The sequence below is a fragment of the Sciurus vulgaris genome (genome assembly GCF_902686455.1).
Source record: "Sciurus vulgaris genome assembly, chromosome: 1".
NCBI classification, from domain to species: domain Eukaryota; kingdom Metazoa; phylum Chordata; class Mammalia; order Rodentia; family Sciuridae; genus Sciurus; species Sciurus vulgaris.
In genome coordinates this window covers 1,292,651-1,311,457 of record NC_136461.1, presented here as the reverse complement: position 1 = coordinate 1,311,457, position 18,807 = coordinate 1,292,651, and the positions used below count along the sequence as shown (strand labels likewise).

The 18,807-nt window shown below is 63.1% G+C and overlaps 1 protein-coding gene across 4 annotated transcripts in view; it reads right to left on the bottom strand.

Annotated features, from left to right (window-relative positions):
- Nucleotides 1–1,169: 1,169 nt before the first annotated feature.
- Nucleotides 1,170–18,807, bottom strand: part of PLCH2 (phospholipase C eta 2) — a 69,164-nt gene continuing 51,526 nt past the window's right edge. The window contains exons 10-23 of one of the 4 annotated variants that reach the window (XM_079149580.1): nucleotides 17,834–18,005; nucleotides 17,421–17,528; nucleotides 16,172–16,330; nucleotides 10,645–10,737; nucleotides 10,296–10,378; nucleotides 9,268–9,365; nucleotides 8,989–9,171; nucleotides 8,500–8,607; nucleotides 7,981–8,105; nucleotides 7,829–7,913; nucleotides 7,541–7,687; nucleotides 7,261–7,340; nucleotides 4,284–5,073; nucleotides 1,170–2,946 (exon numbers count right to left, since the gene is read on the bottom strand). In XM_079149580.1, the coding sequence (XP_079005706.1) occupies nucleotides 1,628–2,946; nucleotides 4,284–5,073; nucleotides 7,261–7,340; nucleotides 7,541–7,687; nucleotides 7,829–7,913; nucleotides 7,981–8,105; nucleotides 8,500–8,607; nucleotides 8,989–9,171; nucleotides 9,268–9,365; nucleotides 10,296–10,378; nucleotides 10,645–10,737; nucleotides 16,172–16,330; nucleotides 17,421–17,528; nucleotides 17,834–18,005 (3,550 nt within the window). In that variant the 3' untranslated portion in view covers nucleotides 1,170–1,627. Of the gene's footprint in view, nucleotides 2,947–3,425; nucleotides 5,074–7,260; nucleotides 7,341–7,540; nucleotides 7,688–7,828; nucleotides 7,914–7,980; nucleotides 8,106–8,454; nucleotides 8,608–8,988; nucleotides 9,172–9,267; nucleotides 9,366–10,295; nucleotides 10,379–10,644; nucleotides 10,738–16,171; nucleotides 16,331–17,420; nucleotides 17,529–17,833; nucleotides 18,006–18,807 lie in introns of all 4 variants that reach the window. The other 3 variants (XM_079149578.1, XM_079149579.1, XR_013765458.1) reach the window with 3 other exon arrangements.

The following is an 18,807-nucleotide window of genomic DNA, read 5'->3' as shown; positions in this document are numbered from 1 at the left end:
TCCAGCCTCAGCTCCAATGGGGAAGCTCTGACTCCACATTCGCCAGGCAGCCTGCCTTCAGCACTCATTCTGCCCTGCTGGGCCCTAGAGCATGTCCACCTGGGAGATGGCCCTGCACGGAGGCTCCACTGCCTGGCTTAAGCTGACTGCAAATCCATCTAGGGTCATGATGGCACTCGGGTCTCCTACCTGCCCAGGCTGGGCCCTCAGGAGGAGGCGGGAAATGGACAGCAGCTAGAAGGCAGGAGCCAGGATGAGGGCCTCAGGCTGTGGAGCTGTGGACACTCCGGCACAGCCTCTGCCCTGGCCTGCCTGTGCCCTCTGCAGGGTGGGACTGGCCTGAGCCAGTGCCTTGCATGCGACCAGCAGCCTCCAGCCAGTGACCTCCCGTCTTTTTCCAGCTGGAGCAGAAAGGCTTTGGCCTCTGCCCTCTTCCCTACAGGTGGCCCTGTCCTGCACGGGGCAGCACCCTTTGCTCTAAGACTTTGGTCAACAAATGGGCACAGCAGTGCCCACACCCACCCTGAGCCCACAGAGCTCATGTTCCTTGGGCAGAGGCTCCTCCCTGGCCCAGGGCAGCTGGACCACACTCCAGGTACCTCTGCTCCCACATGCAAGTGTCCCCAGGCCCGAGGGGGCAGGAGGTCTTGCCAGTCTTGGGGGATCTGGAGGGAGCAGGACGCGAGAGGCCTTGCTGAGCTGGGGGGCAGTTGGTATGAGCCCCTGTGGCTGCCCACAACTGCTGCCCAAGGGAGCACAGTGAGGGCAGAGCTGCCCCCCCAAGAGGTCTGCAGTGGACACTCTCCCAAGGGTCCCAGCCAGACACAGTGCTTTTCCTGGTGGGGGCCAGGTGGTCTTCCTCGGTCAACAGCAATCTGTCAAGTCCCTGTGAACAGTAGAGGCTGAAGACTGGCTTCCCTGGGCCTCGGGGTGTTCCACATACATCTCCACCAGGGGACGGGCACAGGACAGACCCCAGCACACTCCCATGTCCTGGTCAGTACCCCAGCTTGCCAGGGGAGGGGCACAGCAGCCTCTCAGCTGGGTCTTGATCCCTCGAGAACTGGGCCCCCCGTCCTGCCCTGGGAACTGTGCACAGCCTCCTGGGAGTGGGTCGTGGCGGTCCTGGGAGCAGCCAGAAGGACCAGGAGGCAGGCGGGCCCCATGGCTGGCAGGGACATGTTTATTGGAGTTGTGTTGGGGAGCATAGTTGACCTCCGGGGAGGGACAGTCTGCTCAGAGCAGAGTGCGTGGGGGTGGGGCAGACAGATGTCCCAGGCACTCAGGGACGGGCACCCTGCCTCCGGAGAGCCAGAGCGGACGGGCCACACACCACAGGCGGGAGCAGGCAGGCACGGTGGGAAGAGGCCCGGTTCACTTTTACGTGGTATGAGTTTACTTCTAAAAACGCAAATCTCTGTAGAGCTCAAACGAACTGCCGGCCACAGCCAGCTCGAGGCTTCTGCTGGGGCCCTGGGCAGCTGCAGGCCCTTCTGCCCAGGAACCAGGGGAGCAGCAGCTGAGGACCTGGCTGCTCCATTTCCTGAGCAAATGCTGGGCACTCCGATCTGTCCCTTGGGTTCCCAGCGGACAGTGGGGAGGGCAGCTGGGCCCACACAGGGCCAGGTCAGAGCCGCAGCAGGAGCCGGCTGTCAGCAGCACTGGACGCCTGCTCCAGGGCCCCCTTGGAGGGGGCGGGCATGTCCACAAAGCCCTCGTGGCCCACGGAGCAGGCGCCCTCGGGGGTGCCCCGCTCTTCCTCCGGAGGTCCCCGTGGACCCTGGCCCCGCATCCGCTGCTGCCGCTCCTGGGCCTGGCGGGCCCTGCTGGCTATGGCCCGCACGCGGCTCTGGCTGCGGGAGGAGGACCGCCGCAGGAAGCCGGGGCCCCCCGCCGGCCCCTCCCCGGGTGGGCCCACACTGGCAGGTGATGCCATGTCCCCGGCCTGCCCACAGCCCACGAGCCAGCGCAGCTGCTGTGTCAGTGCGTCTGGATGCAGCGCCTGCCCAGCCCGGCCTGGGGTGCCGAGGCTGTGGCTCAGGCTGCGGGCGCTGCCCTCAGAGCCGGGGCCAAAGTCGTCAGCGGTCAGATCCCCCAGGCTCTTGGACTTCGCAGCGGCGGAGCAGTCCTGCAAGCCCACCAGGGTGAGGCGGCCCCAGGGGGATCGGGGCTGGACGCCAGGTGGGCGCGGGGCCAGGGGCCGGGGCCGCAGCCCGTCGGATATGGGAGCCAGCTGACTCAGGGCCCGCAGGTTGGGGTTTGATCTGCTCTTGGTCACAGGAGGCAGGTCAGCAGGGCCAGCAGCTGAGGCTGAGCAGGGCCGTGGGGGTAGCCGTCCATGCGGGACCCCAGCGAGGCTCTCCCGGCTGCGGCCCAGGCCCAGGCTCTGCAGGGAGAGATCGATGACGGTGTCGCTGGAAGACATGCTGGAGGACGAGGATACGCTGTCACGGTGGCTGCCTGGCTCCAGACGCTGCCACAGCCGGTCACTGCCTGTGGCGTCTGAGTGTACGGCTGGGGTGGGGGAGGGCCCAGCCAGGGGCCGCCAGGGACCCAGGGGCTCCAGCAGCACCCGGCCCTCACTCTTAGCTCTTCTGACCATGGGCAGGGGACCCAGGGCCTGGGGGTGGCTCTTGCTGTGCGTCTGGCTGACAGGGGACCCCAGGCATGCCCCACTGGTGCCCTCGTGTGACTTTCTGGGGGGCTCTTCACTGTGCCCGTCGTCCCTGGTTCTGAGCTGGAGGGGCTCAGAAGCTCCCAAAGCTGTTCTTGGTGCTCTGGCCACTTTGGCTGAGGGTCCTGCAGGGCACTGGGGCCCTTCCCTGCGGGAGCTGGTGGGGTTGGCCACCTGCTGTGGGGGGCCAGGGCCCAGGGCTGGCTCTTCAGCAATGGTTTCCAGGCTGCACAGGGGGGAGATTGACCGCTGCAGGGAGAAGGGGCAGGCATCTGGGGGAAAGGAAGGGAGGAGAATGGCAGGCAGAAGAGAGAGGGAGACAGGAGAGACAGGAAGAGAGGAGAGAGGGAGACAGGAGAGAGGGAGAGAGGGAAGGAGACAGAGATAGGGAGATGGGAAAGAGGGAGATAGAGACAAACAAGGATAGAGACACAGAGGGAGAAAGAAAGGGAGACAGAGAAATAGGTAAGGTCAGGGAGGAAAAATTGCATCAAGAAATGGTCCCCGTGATCCTCTGTGCCAAAGGGCATGGGGCAAGCCCCACCCAATCCCCAGCAACCAGGCTGGTTCATTTGCACACAGCTCACTCAGAGTGCCTTGCCCCCCACCCTGCTGCTGGGAATTGATGGGCGAGGTGCCCTGGCCCTGTGTCCACTCATGTGCAAGGTCCACAGAGGCCTGGCTGGCAGGCCAGGCAGGGGTCCTCCTGGGGCCAGGGCAGCAAGGGGCATGCGGGGGCCGAGTCTGTTACCTGGCGCTGTAGCTCTCAGTCCCTAACTACGGAGGCAGCCCAGGGTGCAGGGACAGAAAGGAGAAGGTGGTCAGCATGGGGTGGGGCTGATAGGTGGACGGACAGACAGCAAGGCCTGGCAGGCGAGGGAGGAGCGTGGTGGCAGGGGCAGGCTTGGTGCACGTCCCTCCCACCGGGTTGGGGCTCCACAAACCAGCTCAACCCAACACTCCTGCCAGCAAGGGGCAGGCCAGAGACAGTCCACCATGGTGGCGGCAGGCTCCCGGAGCTGCTCAGTGCCATCTGGGCAGAGCACAGGTCCCAGGGCCCCAGGGCCACATGGGACCTGCTCCTCTCTGCACTTTCAAACTCTGAGGTCCCACTTCCCAGCTCTGAGCACCCTTCAGGGTCCATGGGGACAATCTAGGGACAAACTGGAGGCTGCTCTGTGGCTGTACCACTGACTGACAGTGTACCCAGGAGGGTCTATGGCAGAGGGACTTCTGAACCTTGCCCTGGAGGACAGTCAGGGGACTGGAAGCTTCCTGGACCCAGGAAGAGCATCAGTAGCCCATGGACCAGTCAGCCCCAAGGTGGGTTTGGGCCCAGCCAGGGAGCCCTTGCTGAGGCTGGGCAGGAGGGCAGGGCCCTCCACATGCATCTCCTGGTTCTCAATAAGGCCACCGGTGACTCCAACTCTCCAGGTCTCCAACCCTCTGAAGTGCCAGGGCCTCTTGAGCAAGGGATGGGGCTGGGCACATGGGGCTGCAGGACAAGCCAGCGGAGATGCGTGAGCACAGCAGGGGGTGGCAAGGCAGGGGACACTGGCCCAGGCATGCCGGGGTGCACACACAGGATGCAGGGAGCAGCAGGCCTTACCCGCGGAGAACATGGGGGAATTACTCCTGATCTCCTCCAGCTTTTGAACGAACAAGGCGTTCATCTCTCCCTGCAGGGCCCCCAGCTGCCTGTGAGCACCCTCAGGCTGGCAGGGGGCCACCTTGGGGCTGCCCGGGCTGTCCCGGCTGCTGGAGTCTGAAGACACGGAGCCACTGCTGCCTGGCCCCTGCCGCTGGGCCCCAGGTCCCTTGGAGGCCTCTTTGTTTCTCCCTGGGATGGCTCGAGGGCCCAGATTGCAACAGGGGCCCCCTAGCAAGTCTTCCCGGGCCTGAGGTTGCTGGCTGATGGCTGCATGCCCTCCAGCAGGCCCCAGGCTGGGCAGCTGCTCCCTCTGCAGGCCCTCAGCGTCCACACCGGAGCAGGAGCCCACCACACACTTCATGCATGTGGCGGCCATCCCGGCAGGCCCGGGGCCTTCGGGGGCACACGGTGGCCGCGCCTGCCCTGGGCTCCTCTCCACTGATGCCTTACCTCGCGGGCTGCTGCTGCTGGGCCCCTCGCACACCAAGGCCTCAGGAGCAGGACCAGGGCTGAGGGGTACCACATCATCGGCTGCCCCCTCCGAGCCAGCGTCCTGCGTGCCCAGGGCCAGCTCTGGGAAGCCCTTGCGGCCCGGCTTCTGGCTCTTGGTTGGAGCACTGGCCGTGCGCCGCAGGAGCCGCTGGCTAACGGAGGGCCGGGGTGGGGGCTGCCCAGCAGCATGACTGTCCAGTGAGCCTGGCTTTGGGCCTCGGAGGAATAGGCCTTTTAGGCCCAGAGCCTGCTTGACCTGCAAGAGAAGGAGCCTGCATAGCTGGCGCTGGGGACGCCCAGTCCAGTTGTAGCTGCAGCTCAAGGACCAGCTCTCCAGAGCACGTGGGCATGGTAGGCTGGGGCCAGCCTGGAGAGCTCGAGGGACATATGCCGTAGGGAGCAGGCCCCATGGCCACTCCACCAGGATGGCACAACCCCACCTTTCAGACTGAGCGTAGGCCCCTTCCTGAACTCTGTGGAGTTTGGAGCTGGCGGGGCCGCAGGGGCTGGGAGGACAGCCTCCCTGGGGCCTCTCGAGGACAGACCTCGAACTCCGAACCTGGCCAGTACCCCTACACCTGCACTTGCTCTGAAGGTGGCAGTGCCATGGGTCATGTCCAGCCGCCCTGGGTACCAGCATCCACGGAAGCAAGTGTCCAGGTCGGCCAAGGCCTGCTCGACCACAGGACCTGACCCACCTGCTCCCCAGAGATGCTCCTGCCCTGGAGGGGCCGTCCCTTCCAGGAAGCCTCCCTGGACCCCCGGGCAGCCTTTGCACGGCTCTCTGCTCGCTCAAGCCGAAGGCCAGCCACTGGTGGGCTCTGGCTTGCCTGAGGAGGCTCAGGTTCTAGACCTCTAGCACCAGACCACAGCCACGCTTCCTGGCCACCAGGGATGGAAGGTCCCTGCACAGGTCTCTCCTGCAGCCCCCCTACCTGGGTCACTGCTGGAGAGGGCCGGTCAGCTGCATCTCGCAAGTGCAGAGGCCAGAGGGATCCTCACATGCCAAACAACCTGCATCCCCAGAGACTCCGACAACACCCACCTCTCCCCCAGGCGGGCTGTGCTCGTGCGTGAAGTGGCCAAAGGCCCCAGGGGCGGGTCCCTTCTGGCAGAGGCAGTTAAATGGCCAGCACTTGAATCAGCTTCCTGATTCAAGATCCCAAATCCAGTGCAATTTGGTTGATGTGGGCTGGAAAGCCATTTAGGAAGGAGATCCAGGATTCAGGCTCAGAGCACCTGCCCAGGAGGGCCCCACCCCAGGCACTGGCATGGATTAAGGAGAGGTGTAGGCGGGCACCAGAGTGGCAGCATGAGGGACAGAGAGGGGAGGACAGGGAAGGAGAACGCAAGGGGAAGGGGGAGCCCAGGGAGCTCAGACAGAGGGGACAGAGGTGGAGAGAGGACAGAGGGGAAGCCTGAGGCCTTGGCTCAATCCTGGATCTGCCTCATAAATGCCGCTCTCTGGCTGAGGATGGCCCAGGGGACCCCGGAACCGTGTCATGACCCATGTCACATGAACGGACAGTCTCCAAAATGCTACCAGGAATCATGGATGCTAATGGGGGCGCGGCCTGGCATGCAGGTGGGGCGGCGGGCTACACCGTCCCGCAGCACAGGGGTACCTTCGTGACTCCTAACAAGGCTGCACGTCTAAAAGTAGACTTTGGACATAGAGAAGCCCACTGCAAGACCAAAGAGACAGAGTGGAGGTGGTGAGGCAGCCACTGCAGCTGGGCTGGGGCCCACGGGCCGCAGAGACAGGCAGACACGTGACTGATGGACGGTGCAGAGGAGAGCTGTGCCTGCAGAGCCTCCGGGCCCGCAGACGTGGCAGGAGAGAAGGTCAGCGCTGCCCTGGGCAGGACCCTGTGCTGTGTGTCCTAGACCCCTGGTGTCAACCACCCTGGGCAGGATGCTAAGGGTGCCAGGTCCCACTCAGAACCAGAGTAGCCAGGTTCCAAAAATGGACCCCTGTCCTGCCCTAGTCTGGGCAGGGGCAAATGTGCTGGGGGCCAAGTAATGGGCACATCCAGGTAGATGCTGCCCTGGGCCTGTGGGAGAGGGAGAGTCACAGGAAGGGCCGCACGGCCCCATGCCTGCTGAGGAGCCAGGCAGGCTCCCCTGAGCAAGGCCACCAGGGAGACTGAGGCCAGCCTGGCACTGGAAACACACGAGGGCAGGGAGGGAACCCCAGGGCTCCCTTCCTGGGGCAAGGACGTTTGGCCCACGCCTGCCCTGGGCTGCCCAGAGCCCCTTTGGGACATGGGTCAGAACTGGCCAGCTCTGGGTTGGCACCCTCCAAAACCCCATGTCAGAGGCCAGGGGAGGCCCAGGGAAGAGATCTCCAGGCCACAGTGCCCAGGGGCGAGGAGCAGCCCGGGGACGCTGCCAGGGTGGGTGAGTAAGGAGCTGAGCAGCCCCTCCTGCCAGGCAGACTCACCTTACCACTGATGTCACTGACAGCCACATGCACAAAGATGGAGGCCTCTTCCATCCCCTCCAGGTACACGTGCCGGTAGCCTGAGGCAGCCAAAGCCACAGGTCATTGGGGTCCCCTGCCCCTGCTCCTCCACCTTTCCTTAAAGGTCCCAAGCCCCGAGTCCAGCCAGGCACCCCTGAGCCTCAGCAGGGCTCCCTCAGCCCGCCCTGCCCTGGCACCCTCAGCCACTGGGGTGGGGGCCCAGCATGCACAGGGGCTGCCGGGGTGCTGGGGGGGTCACCTGGCAGCATGCTGCTGAAGGCCAGCGTTCTCTGGCCAATGAAGTCTCGCCCAATGGGATCGTGGTCCCAGACGAGGAAGCGGACCAGGGCGATCTCTGGCATGTGCACCGTGAACACCAGGGTCTCCTCCCACATGGGGTTGAACCCTGCGGGCACCAGGCAGAGTGTCACAGGGGCTCCAGCCCGAGGCCAGTGGCCACCCTCCCCCTGCCCAACAGGAGGGGGCCATGGAACACCGGGCAGGGCCCCTGGGGCACAGGCCAGCCCTCCCGGGGACGGGCGCTCACCGTTGTCGTCCACCACTCGGGTCTGCTCCTTGCTGCAGTCCACGGGGAGCCCGATGACCTCCACCTCCACAAAGGGGTCGATGATCTGGGGACAGGACAGGGTGGCACCGGGCCCAGGCGCTCCCCCAGGCCCCCTGCAGGGCGCGCCCTACCTCCCCACGGTCGCCCAGCATGGAGTCCCGCGGCTTGGGGAGCTGCTGTCCGCTGATGATCCTCAGGGCCAGCTGCTTCTTGAGCTGCCCAGGCAGGGGGTCCTCAGAGTTGGGGTTGAAGACACCTGAGGGACAGTGTGAGGCAAAGTGGGCCCCCAGCAAGGGCCTGCCGCCACCGCAGGGCTCGGGCCACACAGAGCCACGTAGAACAGAAGAGGACCGAGGGCGCATGCCGGGCGTGGGACAGTGTCACGGAGTGGGGCCACCCGGCAGCCAGGGGCTTGCTGGGCGGATGGCCTCGACCTCGGGCTCTGCAGTGAGAGCTCAGGAGGACCCAGACTGCGGAGAAGGACTGGAGTGACTGGGAACCCATGGGAGGTGGGAGAGCACCTGGTGCAGAGCCACAGGCCTCCTCGGGCCAGCCCGGAAGGGGAGGGGCTCCCTGGGCCCCTGGGGGAGGCGCCCCGCCCCCACTGCTCCTGGGGTCCGGCAGGAGCCCACCACAGCCTGCTGCCTCACCCTGGCACATGCACGGGGGCTTGAGCACGTAGCCACAGCTGCCGTTGGCACTGAACTTGGCCCGGTTCAGCTGCAGCATCCGCCCCTCTGACTGGTAGTTCAGGGCAACTGTGGGTGGGACAGGAGGCCCTCAGGTCAGCAGCTGTCCACATGCCTGTGTCCCCCAACTTGTGGCCGCTCACCATCTGTGTACAGGCCCTGGGGCTCGTGGTCATGAGATGGGGCCCCGTGAACTGGCAGAAGGTGCTGGAGTCTGGCACAGCCGCCCACGCACCCCAGGAGCCGGGGGCAGGCCTGGCTGCCCTCTGCATGCTGCCCTGAGGTCTGGAGGACCCACCCTGGGCCAACCTGTGGCAGAGGCCTGGAGGTTCTCCAAGACCACAGGCCAGGGGACACGGGGCAGCCCAGCCCCTGCTGGGCCCCAGGGACGGTCTGTGCGGGCTGGCGAGCCCTCCTTGCTGTGCCGCCTGCGACCAGCCGGCCACCCACCCATCTGGCAGCCCGCGTTCCAGAAGGGCTGTGGGTTGTAGTTGCTGGAGTCGACCCGGTAGGAGGAGGGGTAGATGCGGGACAGCTGGTGCTGGTTGAAGCGCAGGTACTGCTCGGGCTTCTGCTGCAGGATCTGGTGGGCCTTGGTCTCGCTGAAGGACGACACCTGCCAGCTGGACACCACTGTGGTGCAGACCAGTTGGGCATGAGTCTGCAGGGCTCGGGGTGCACGGCCAGCGTGGGGGCCCTCCCGACGTGCTGCCCGCCTGTGAACCTCACCCTCGGTCTCCACGTCGTGGGTGCCCACAGACTTGGTGTACTTCACCAGATCCGAGAGGGCCCGGGAGAGTTGCATGGTCTTCTTCTGCCGGGCTGTCCTGTGGGGCGCACGCAGGGGCGGTCAGGGCCCCGAGGCTGGTACGCACCTGCAGGGCCCTCTAGGTGCCCGGTCCCAGGAGTCAGGCTCCAGGACTTGAGCAAATCCCTCAGGTCCCCAGACTGTGCTCTGGGCACCAGGATGGGTGAGGCACACTCAGGCTGCTGGACGTGGGCTGGCTGGGAGCTACTGACAAGCCCAGTCCCTGGGCAGTTTAAGGCATGGGTGAGAGGGACAGGAGGCCTGGCCAGCCAGGGGTGCTTGAGGCACACGGGGCTTCTGGAGGGTTCTGGGCAGGGAAATTAGAAGTACTCCCGCCAGACAGTCATAAGCAGGTGGCATTGGGCCTGGCGGAGGGGTGACGAAGAGGTGGAAGGGAGGGGAGCGGGGCTGGGTGTGACAGAGGGAGGGACAGGGAGAGGGACGAGGCCTGGTGGGGAGGAGGGAAGGCGCTCCCGCCCACTATGTAGATGTGAGACCCCAGGAGTGCCCAGAGCCACCATGAGGAGCAGTGGACACTTGGGGACAGGTGCCAGCTCCAGTGGCCTGCCCCGGAAGTGCAGGAGCTGCTCTCGTGGGGACATTTGACACCCTCCCTGGGGAGGGCATGAGGTGGCGCTCAGGAGGAGGGAAGTGGATTGGCCGGCAGGACAGGGCCTGGGCCCAGGAGGGCCTACATCCCTCAGAGTCCCGCCACTCCTCCCAGCCCTGCTGGACTGTCTGAGTCTCCACACTGGTCTGCACGTCCCACTCTGGTTGTGGCCTGGAGAACAGCCTCATTCCCTGCTACTTCCACGGGTGTCCAGGATGGGGGTGGGACCACACGCCTCCCCCAAGTCCCACCTGACTCTCAGGGGAAAGCCTGAGCGGCATCGCCCTTAAAGAAGGCGCTGGGGCCCACAGCCATCAGGGTCTCGCGACTGGCACTGACCCTCGGTTCTGGCTTCCTGGGGAGTCCAGGTCCTCGTCCCCCTCCTCCACGCTGGCCGCCTTCTTCAGCTTGCTGCCCTTTTTCTGTGCAGGGGGCACAGTCATGACCTGCACAGCCCTAGGTCAGGCCAGGCCGTGCGCAAAGGCTTGGGGTGTGTGGCGGGCCTGTCCTGGGCTCCCGGGCAGCCCACAGCCTGCCTGGCCTCTCCCGGGCTCTGTGAGCCACTCCACCCAGGGCAGTAGTCAGTGCAGGCCAGAGGGCAATGACCAGAGGGCCAAGGCACCTGCCCCTGAGCAGCCCCTGACCCTGGTGCTCAGATAGGGACCCCAGCCCAGGAGCTTTGCTGAACCTTGCGCTTGGAGAAGCTGCTCACGAGGAGGCGATTGTTCCGTCTGCTGGCCCCGGCATCCTCCCCAGACTCCATGTCCTCTTCGGCCTTGCTCTGACCCCAGGGAGAGACAGGGGATGACAGAGGGTGAGCCTGGCCTCAAAGCAGGCATGGAGGCAGGGCTGCTCCCTGCACCCCTGCAGGCCTTCCTGGAGAGGTAGAATCAAGCCAGTCTCGGGGAGGTTAGGGAAGCAGGTGCAGCTGCCACCAGCACTTGGAGAACAGGACTCGAGGCCCAGGGAAGCCTGCCCGTGCACGCCCAGGTCACCAGCTCCATGTTCGGTCTTCCTGAGCACAAGCTCCCAGTACGGAACCCGTTTCCAGCAGATGGCGGACTATGTAACAGGCAGTTTGCGTGTGGAGTGTCAGCCACAAGGGCTGGTGTAGCCCTTCCTCCAGGGTCCCTGCAGCCCTACTGTCCTGGCCCACCTCTCGCAGTGCCAGGTTAGACAAGCATTGCCAGATGCCGCTCCCCAAAGCCAGGGTCCAGGCCCGTGAACCCCAGAAGCACAGGGTAAGCCTTCCTGCCCAGGAGCCCAGAAGCCCAGTCCTGGGAGCACCTCGCCCCCGACCTCAGATCCCAGAGCTCATCCACGTGTGAGCCACTGGGAGCCGGCGCTGTGCATCTGCCCCCGAGGCTGCCGCATCCCTCACCTCCCATGCCCCACCCGTCCCTTTTGCACCCCCAAACTTGGCCCAGCTCAGCTTTGGAGGCGAGGGCTGCAGCTTCTCCTGTCAGGCAGTAGACGCCTGCCCTGCAGCCAGGGGCCCTGCAGGAGAGGCGGGATGACCACAGGCGTCCTGCAGCACAAGCATGCGAGGCTGGCACGCCCCTCGGTGCGCCCTGCACGCACTGGGGACCCCACGCGCACACACACACAGGCCCCTGCACACAGGCTCGGGCTCACTGAGAGGCTACAGAGCTGCCACCAAGAGCCTGCTGAGGTGTCTGACAGCACAGCCCTCAGCTCCCTGTCCTCGTCAACAGGGCGCGCCAGGCCACCCACCCTGATGCCACCCTGTCAGACATGCTGGAGAGCGGAGCAGGTGCCCAACCGCAGACTGTGCCAGGCACACGCGTTGAGTCCTGCGGACACTGCCGGAAGCTCCCGCCAGCCACATTGTGCCCTGCACCTGTCCCCCTTCACTCTCCTGGGGAGGGGGCTAGGTCTGGTGACCCTTCCATATGCCAAAGGGCCCAGGGGGGTGTCCCTGGACCAGCCTTCCAGTCAGTGGACTTCTCGCCCAGAGGGCTACAGGATCAGAGGTGCTCAGGGCTGTCTGTCCCACTAGGCTCTAGAGAACCACACCCTGTCCAGCATCAGCAGCTCTGGCCAGTGTCCCCTTACGTCATGGAGGATTCTGACACAGGCTGGGAGGAGCCAGGTGTGCAGGGAGCTAGTTGAGGCTGATGTGCTTCAAGGCCTTACAAGCATCACCCAAATGTTGCTTCCACTGAGCCACGTGTGACCCCAAATCAGGGCATAAGAGACAGTGGAAGGTCTTACAGCAATGGTGACTAGCCACAGCCCACACTGGTCCCTAGACATCCTGATAGCAATGGTGACTTCGTGACTAGCCACAGCCCACACTGGTCCCTAGGACATCCTGATAGCAATGGTGACTTCGTGACTAGCCACAGCCCACACTGGTCCCTAGGACATCCTGATAGCAATGGTGACTTCGTGACTAGCCACAGCCCACAGTGGGCCCCTAGGACATGCTGATAGCAATGGTGGCTAGCCACAGCCCACACTGGTCCCCAGACATCCTGGAGCAATGGTGACTAGCCAAGCCCACACTGGTCCCTAGGACATCCTGATAGCAATGGTGACTTCGTGACTAGCCACAGCCCACAGTGGGCCCCTAGGACATGCTGATAGCGATGGTGGCTAGCCACAGCCCACACTGGTCCCCAGACATCCTGGAGCAATGGTGACTAGCCACAGCCCACACTGGTCCCCAGACATCCTGGAGCAATGGTGACTAGCCACAGTCCACGCTGGTCCCTAGACATCCTGGAGCAATGGTGACTAGCCACAGCCCACACTGGTCCCTAGGACATCCTGATAGCAATGGTGACTAGCCACAGCCCACACTGGTCCCTAGACATCCTGGAGCAATGGTGACTAGCCACAGTCCACACTGGTCCCTAAACATCCTGGAGCAATGGTGACTAGCCAAGCCCACACTGGTCCCTAGACATCCTGGAGCAATGGTGACTAGCCACATTCCACACTGGTCCCTAGACATCCTGGAGCAATGGTGACTAGCCACGGCCCACACTGGTCCCTAGACATCCTGATAGCAATGGTGACTAGCCAAAGCCCACACTGGTCCCCAGACATCCTGGAGCAATGGTGACTAGCCAAGCCCACACTGGTCCCTAGGACATGCTGATAGCAATGGTGGCTAGCCACAGCCCAAACTGGTCCCGAGGACACCCTGGAGCAATAGTGACTAGCCACAGCCCACACTGGTCCCCAGACATCCTGGAGCAATGGTGACTAGCCACAGTCCACACTGGTCCCTAGACATCCTGGAGCAATGGTGACTAGCCACAGCCCACACTGGTCCCTAGACATCCTGATAGCAATGGTGACTAGCCAAAGCCCACACTGGTCCCCAGACATCCTGGAGCAATGGTGACTAGCCAAGCCCACACTGGTCCCTAGGACATGCTGATAGCAATGGTGGCTAGCCACAGCCCAAACTGGTCCCTAGGACACCCTGATAGCAATGGTGACTAGCCACATTCCACACTGGTCCCTAGACATCCTGATAGCAATGGTGACTAGCCACAGCCCACACTGGTCCCCAGACATCCTGATAGCAATGGTGACTAGCCACATCCCACACTGGTCCCTAGGACACCCTGATAGCAATGGTGACTAGCCACATCCCATTCTGGTCCCTAGACATCCTGATAGCAATGGTGACTAGCCAAAGCCCTCACTGGTCCCTAGGACACCCTGATAGCAATGGTGACTAGCCACAGCCCACACTGGTCCCTAGGACACCCTGATAGCAATGGTGACTAGCCACATCCCACTCTGGTCCCTAGACATCCTGATAGCAATGGTGACTAGCCAAAGCCCTCACTGGTCCCTAGGACACCCTGATAGCAATGGTGACTAGCCACAGCCCACACTGGTCCCTAGGACACCCTGATAGCAATGGTGACTAGCCACATCCCACTCTGGTCCCTAGACATCCTGATAGCAATGGTGACTAGCCACAGCCCACACTGGTCCCCAGACATCCTGATAGCAATGGTGACTAGCCACAGCCCACACTGGTCCCTAGGACACCCTGATAGCAATGGTGACTAGCCACATCCCACTCTGGTCCCTAGACATCCTGATAGCAATGGTGACTAGCCACAGCCCACACTGGTCCCTAGACATCCTGGAGCAATGGTGACTAGCCACAGCCCACACTGGTCCCCAGACATCCTGATAGCAATGGTGACTAGCCACAGCCCACACTGGTCCCCAGACATCCTGATAGCAATGGTGGCTAGCCACAGCCCACACTGGTCCCTAGACATCCTGATAGCAATGGTGACTAGCCACAGCCCACACTGGTCCCTAGGACATTCTGATAGCAATGGTGACTAGCCACAGCCCACACTGGTCCCTAGGACATCCCTATAGAAAGCCGCTCAACCGGCCCCCATTCAAGAGTGCACATCACAGACAGTAGAGGGTTATGTGCTGGGGCCTTGTTAGAGTAGAGGATGGTCCACAGCAGAAGGCCAGGCCTGCTGTTGACCAGCTCCCTCTGGAGTTGCGACTAGCACTGTGAGTGGGGTCCTCCTCCATCCTCCCAGGTATCCACCCTGCTGCCCTCTCACAAGGACCCCTGAGCAGGGCCTCATGTTCCCAAGGGACCTCATGTGCAACGGGGCTAGTCCCCAGCCAGGGCAGAGAGGGCCCACGTGACTCTTGGCAGGGCTGCCATCTCCACCCCAGCATCCATGGACGCCCCTCCCTGCCTGCCAACCCCGCCCCCTGAACTCCCTGGGTGGACCTTGAGTCCTCTGTGACCCCTCTCATGGCCCCTCTGCTTCGAGCTCCCACATGTGTCCCTCCCGCCTGCCCCTAAGAGTCTCAGTTCCTGTCCTCTGTCATGGCAAGACAGAGCAGAGCCTGCTACCAGCGCTGCAGGGTGGGGCTCCCGCCCTCCTCCCGCCCTCCTCCCGCCCTCCTCCCGCCCTCCTCCCACTCGGCGGCCAGCCCGAGCCCCTTCTCCCCCTCCTCCTGCACAGTCCCACTCCTGCAGCCACCCAGGCACATGGCGTGCTCTCTGTCCTCACCAGCGACCCCCAGGGGCTGCTTGGTCAAGAGGAGAGAGTTAATGTCAAACCCCATGTGCCTGGCAGAGCCTCAGGTGGTCACACTCTCCAGCCTACACATCTGAGCACTAAAAACAAAGGCAGGGCTCTGTGCAGGGGGCCTGGAGAGCCACCTGCGCAGTGCACTCCTGTGGCCGCCGCTCACCTGCACAGTGAGCTCTGGGCTGCGGGTGGGAACACAAGTACTCGCCTCTGAAATACTGGTCCTGGCGGGCACCGCCCAGGCAGGGGATGCCCTCCCGTCCACCCTCCCCAGGGCCTGGAAGACAGTGAAGAGGAAGCTGGGCCCCAGGTTCCACGTCCTGTGCACACAGATGCTTGCCTAGTTCCTCTGCTCAGGCCCTTTGACTGATATGCCTATTCCTCAAGGCTTTCTGAGCCCCCAAAAAGGCACTCCCCAGCTCAGCATGGGCACCCTGCCTGGCACCCCAACCCCTGCAAACACATATTTCCTCTTCCACGACGGTCCTGGTGGCCATTCCCCCATGCAACTGTGAGGGCTCCAGGGGTGAGCCATGCCTCCCGAGAGGAATAGTGCCAGGACCTGTTTGATTCAGAGACCCCACTGTGCCCTCCCTGTCACTCATGAGACCCTAAGCAAGGTGGCAATGCTCAAATTCCTTCCAAGAGGAGCCACTGGTCCCCCAGGGGTCAGCTGCCCAGTCCCACTCACATGCTGCCTGGGGCCAGACTGTGGCTGCCAGAGGCAAGAAGGATTCAGGAGGCCAGGACCCCAGCCACGTGAAGAGTGTGGCCCAAGTCCCTGCTCTCAGCTCCCGGATGAGGTCAGTACCGGATCCCTCACAAAGGAAAATCCAACCAGGACCAACAGCCTCGAGAGCCCACAATGGAGAGGCATGGCGGCTCGGGGCACAGGTGCTCGAGTGTGCAGAGGTGTGCCTGTGCACCTGCAAGTGCCGTGCTGTGGGCACAGGAGCGTGCACGCGTAGTGTGTGCAGGTGTGTGTGTGCCATGGGTGGTGTGCAGGTGCAGGCATGCCGGTGTGTGCACAGGCCTACGTGTGTGGGCATGTGCGTGGGTGCACCTCTGTGTGTCCAGACCTCATGCTCTGGGCCCCTCACTGGACCCCAGGCTGGCTGTTGGAGCACCTGCTGGCATTGGCAGTCTCACCTTTCTGGCCTCTGCTTTGTGTCTAGGTTTCCCAGATGGGGACAGGGTGGAGATGGTGAAGTTGTTGGGGTCCTCACAGTCACGTATCTTGGACTCCTTGATTAGAGAGTCCAGCTTCCTCTTAGCGATGTTTTCCACGCGCTTCCGATTGGTAGAGGCCTGAAAGAGCCAGAGGCCAGCCCCTTGCTTGGCTGGCCCAGCCTGGCGAGCAGCAGCAGGCAACAGCCCCAGCACCCCCACTGCCTGTCCCCAGCTCACAGAGGCTGTGGTCTGTCTGGGGCCCCCTACAAACAGCAGGGAGCAGAGCTTGGACCCAGGCCCATCTGATTCCTCAGGGTACAGGCTGCCCGGGGGCGGGGCACAGCAGGTAGATGCTCCTGGTGCCCCGTCCAGGGGGCTAGGGGAGCAGATCCGAGCCCCCGGTGGGCAACACAGGATCCGGAACCCCACACAGGCTCCACACACCTTGAGGAGGTGGGCAGGGGCCGGGGGCAGACTCCAAAGGAGCCTCCGGGCTGGTCAGGTGCCTTTCCCTACCCGGGCACCCCTGCACGGCCCTGATGCACTCGGACGCCTCGAGGAAGCCTGGCTGCAGTGGGCGCCGAGTGGACACCACCATCGCGGCGTGGCCCAGAGCAGGAAGAATTCTGCTGCCTCGGGCCTCCTGAGACAATGAGCGAGCAGAGTGGAGGAGAGGTGCCGATCAGGGAGCCCAGCCCTGCACAGCCGAGTTCCCCAGGGACCCTCAGCTCCCGCTGCAGCTCCCAGGCCCAGGGGCCAGGCCAGCGCAGTACGAGGAGGCAGAGTGCTCTGGGAGGGGCAGCAGGACCCCACAGGGCCAGCAGGCTTGTCTTGCAGGGGCTCTTGGCATTGGGGTTAGCACTGCTTGGAGTGGGGCCAGTGCTGGGCATGGGGGTGAGCAGGACCACCAGCCACTGGAGTCCCACTTGGCAGGTGGGGTGGGAATGGTGTGGAGCCTGGAGGGAGCCCCTGCGCACTCGCGCTGTGCCCGCCTGCTGAGGAGCCAAGAAGGCTGGGGGTAGTGGATTGCACCCCATGCCCACTCAGAAATGGGGACCCAAACAGGACCCCGGCAGGTGTGCAGTGGCCCAGCTGGGAACACGGTTTCGTGCTTCTCCCTGGGAGGCCATGGCAGGCAGAGAGGCCCTGCAGGCAGGCAGCTGTGCGTGGCCTGCTCGGCATCACCCGTGGCCCCTCCGAGCGCCGGTGCTCCGCCCAGGTCACTCACGTCCCCGTTGAGGAACTTGCAGTCCTCCTCGATCTCATCGGCACTGTCCTCGTCAGACACCTCGCCCGCCTCTGCATCCTCACTGATGTGGGCTGGGAGTTTCTTCCCCTGGGGGAGGAGGGGATGGGGCACCCTGAAGGGAGTACAGACTCCAGCACCTGCACCCTCAGGCAGCAGGCAGCGAGGGCAGGGAGCACCTCTCGAGTTCTGGGGACCACAGACCATGGGGCAGGGGCCAGCCAAGTCACCTCCTGCAGCAGCAGCATAGAAGGAAACACTCCACGCGGGTGAGGTCCTGACGCGGATCGGCACCACGTCAGGGGCATGGTCTCCCCAGACGGGCCTGCAGGGGTGAGATGCCCCAGCCTGCCCAAGGGCAGAGGCCTGGTGTGGCGTGGTCTCAGACAGCTCACCTTCACCAGGATCTTGCCCTTGAGCATCTGGGGAGAAGGAAGCTTGGTGGCATCCTCGCTGCTCACTGATGACAGGTCTAGCTTGTCCCCGAGGATCTCGGTCAGATACTGGGCCATCTTCTTCTGCTGGACAACACTACAGTGGTTCTCGATGGACAGGATCACTGGGTACCTGTGTCCCCAGTGCAAGAGGAGCATGCTCTAGGCCAGGACCCAGGGGAGGGGAGGCCTGAGGCGTCTCTGCCACGGATGGGTCTGCGGCTGCTTCCCGATATGGCCCAACCAGGAGGATGGCAAGTTCAAAGCCAGCCTCAGCAACTGCACAAGGTCCTAAGCAACTTAACAAGACCCTGTCTCAAAATTTAAAAAAACAAGTGGGGGTAGAGCTTGGGATGTGACTCAGCGGTTAAGCACTGCGGGTTCAATCCCCAGTACCAAAAAAAAAACGATGCAACCCACCCAAAGTTTGAAAAACCAGTGAGTGGGTAGAGAAGGAGCTGGAGATTTTAGGAACAAATAAAGAAGTCGGGAGGAGCTGCTTTCCCCAGTTAGAAAAATAAATAAATAAATAAAGGCAATTAGAAACTCCAGGAAAACAAAAGGAAACATTTGAAAAAGTCATAGGTTAAAAATAAATTGGGCTGAACAATGAAGAACAAAGCCTAGACTTGCAAGAAACACAACCCTTTGACCTACATACTGGAGGCACTTGGCTGCGGATGGCCCTGAGGTCCTGACATGGCCCCATAAAGGAGGAGACGCCAGCCTGGCACACGTCAGCTGGTGGACAGGGCTGTTGCCAGCACAGTGCAGAGCTTGGGGCTTTCCAGGATAAGCCCTTTGGCTGTTTACTTTTAGCCTTTTTTTACTTACATTTTACCAAAGGCAATCATGATCCTTCTGGTTCCTGCCAAGAGGGCACGAGCCAGAGCAAGAGACTGGCAGGGGTGAATGTGGAGGAGCGCACAGGGACC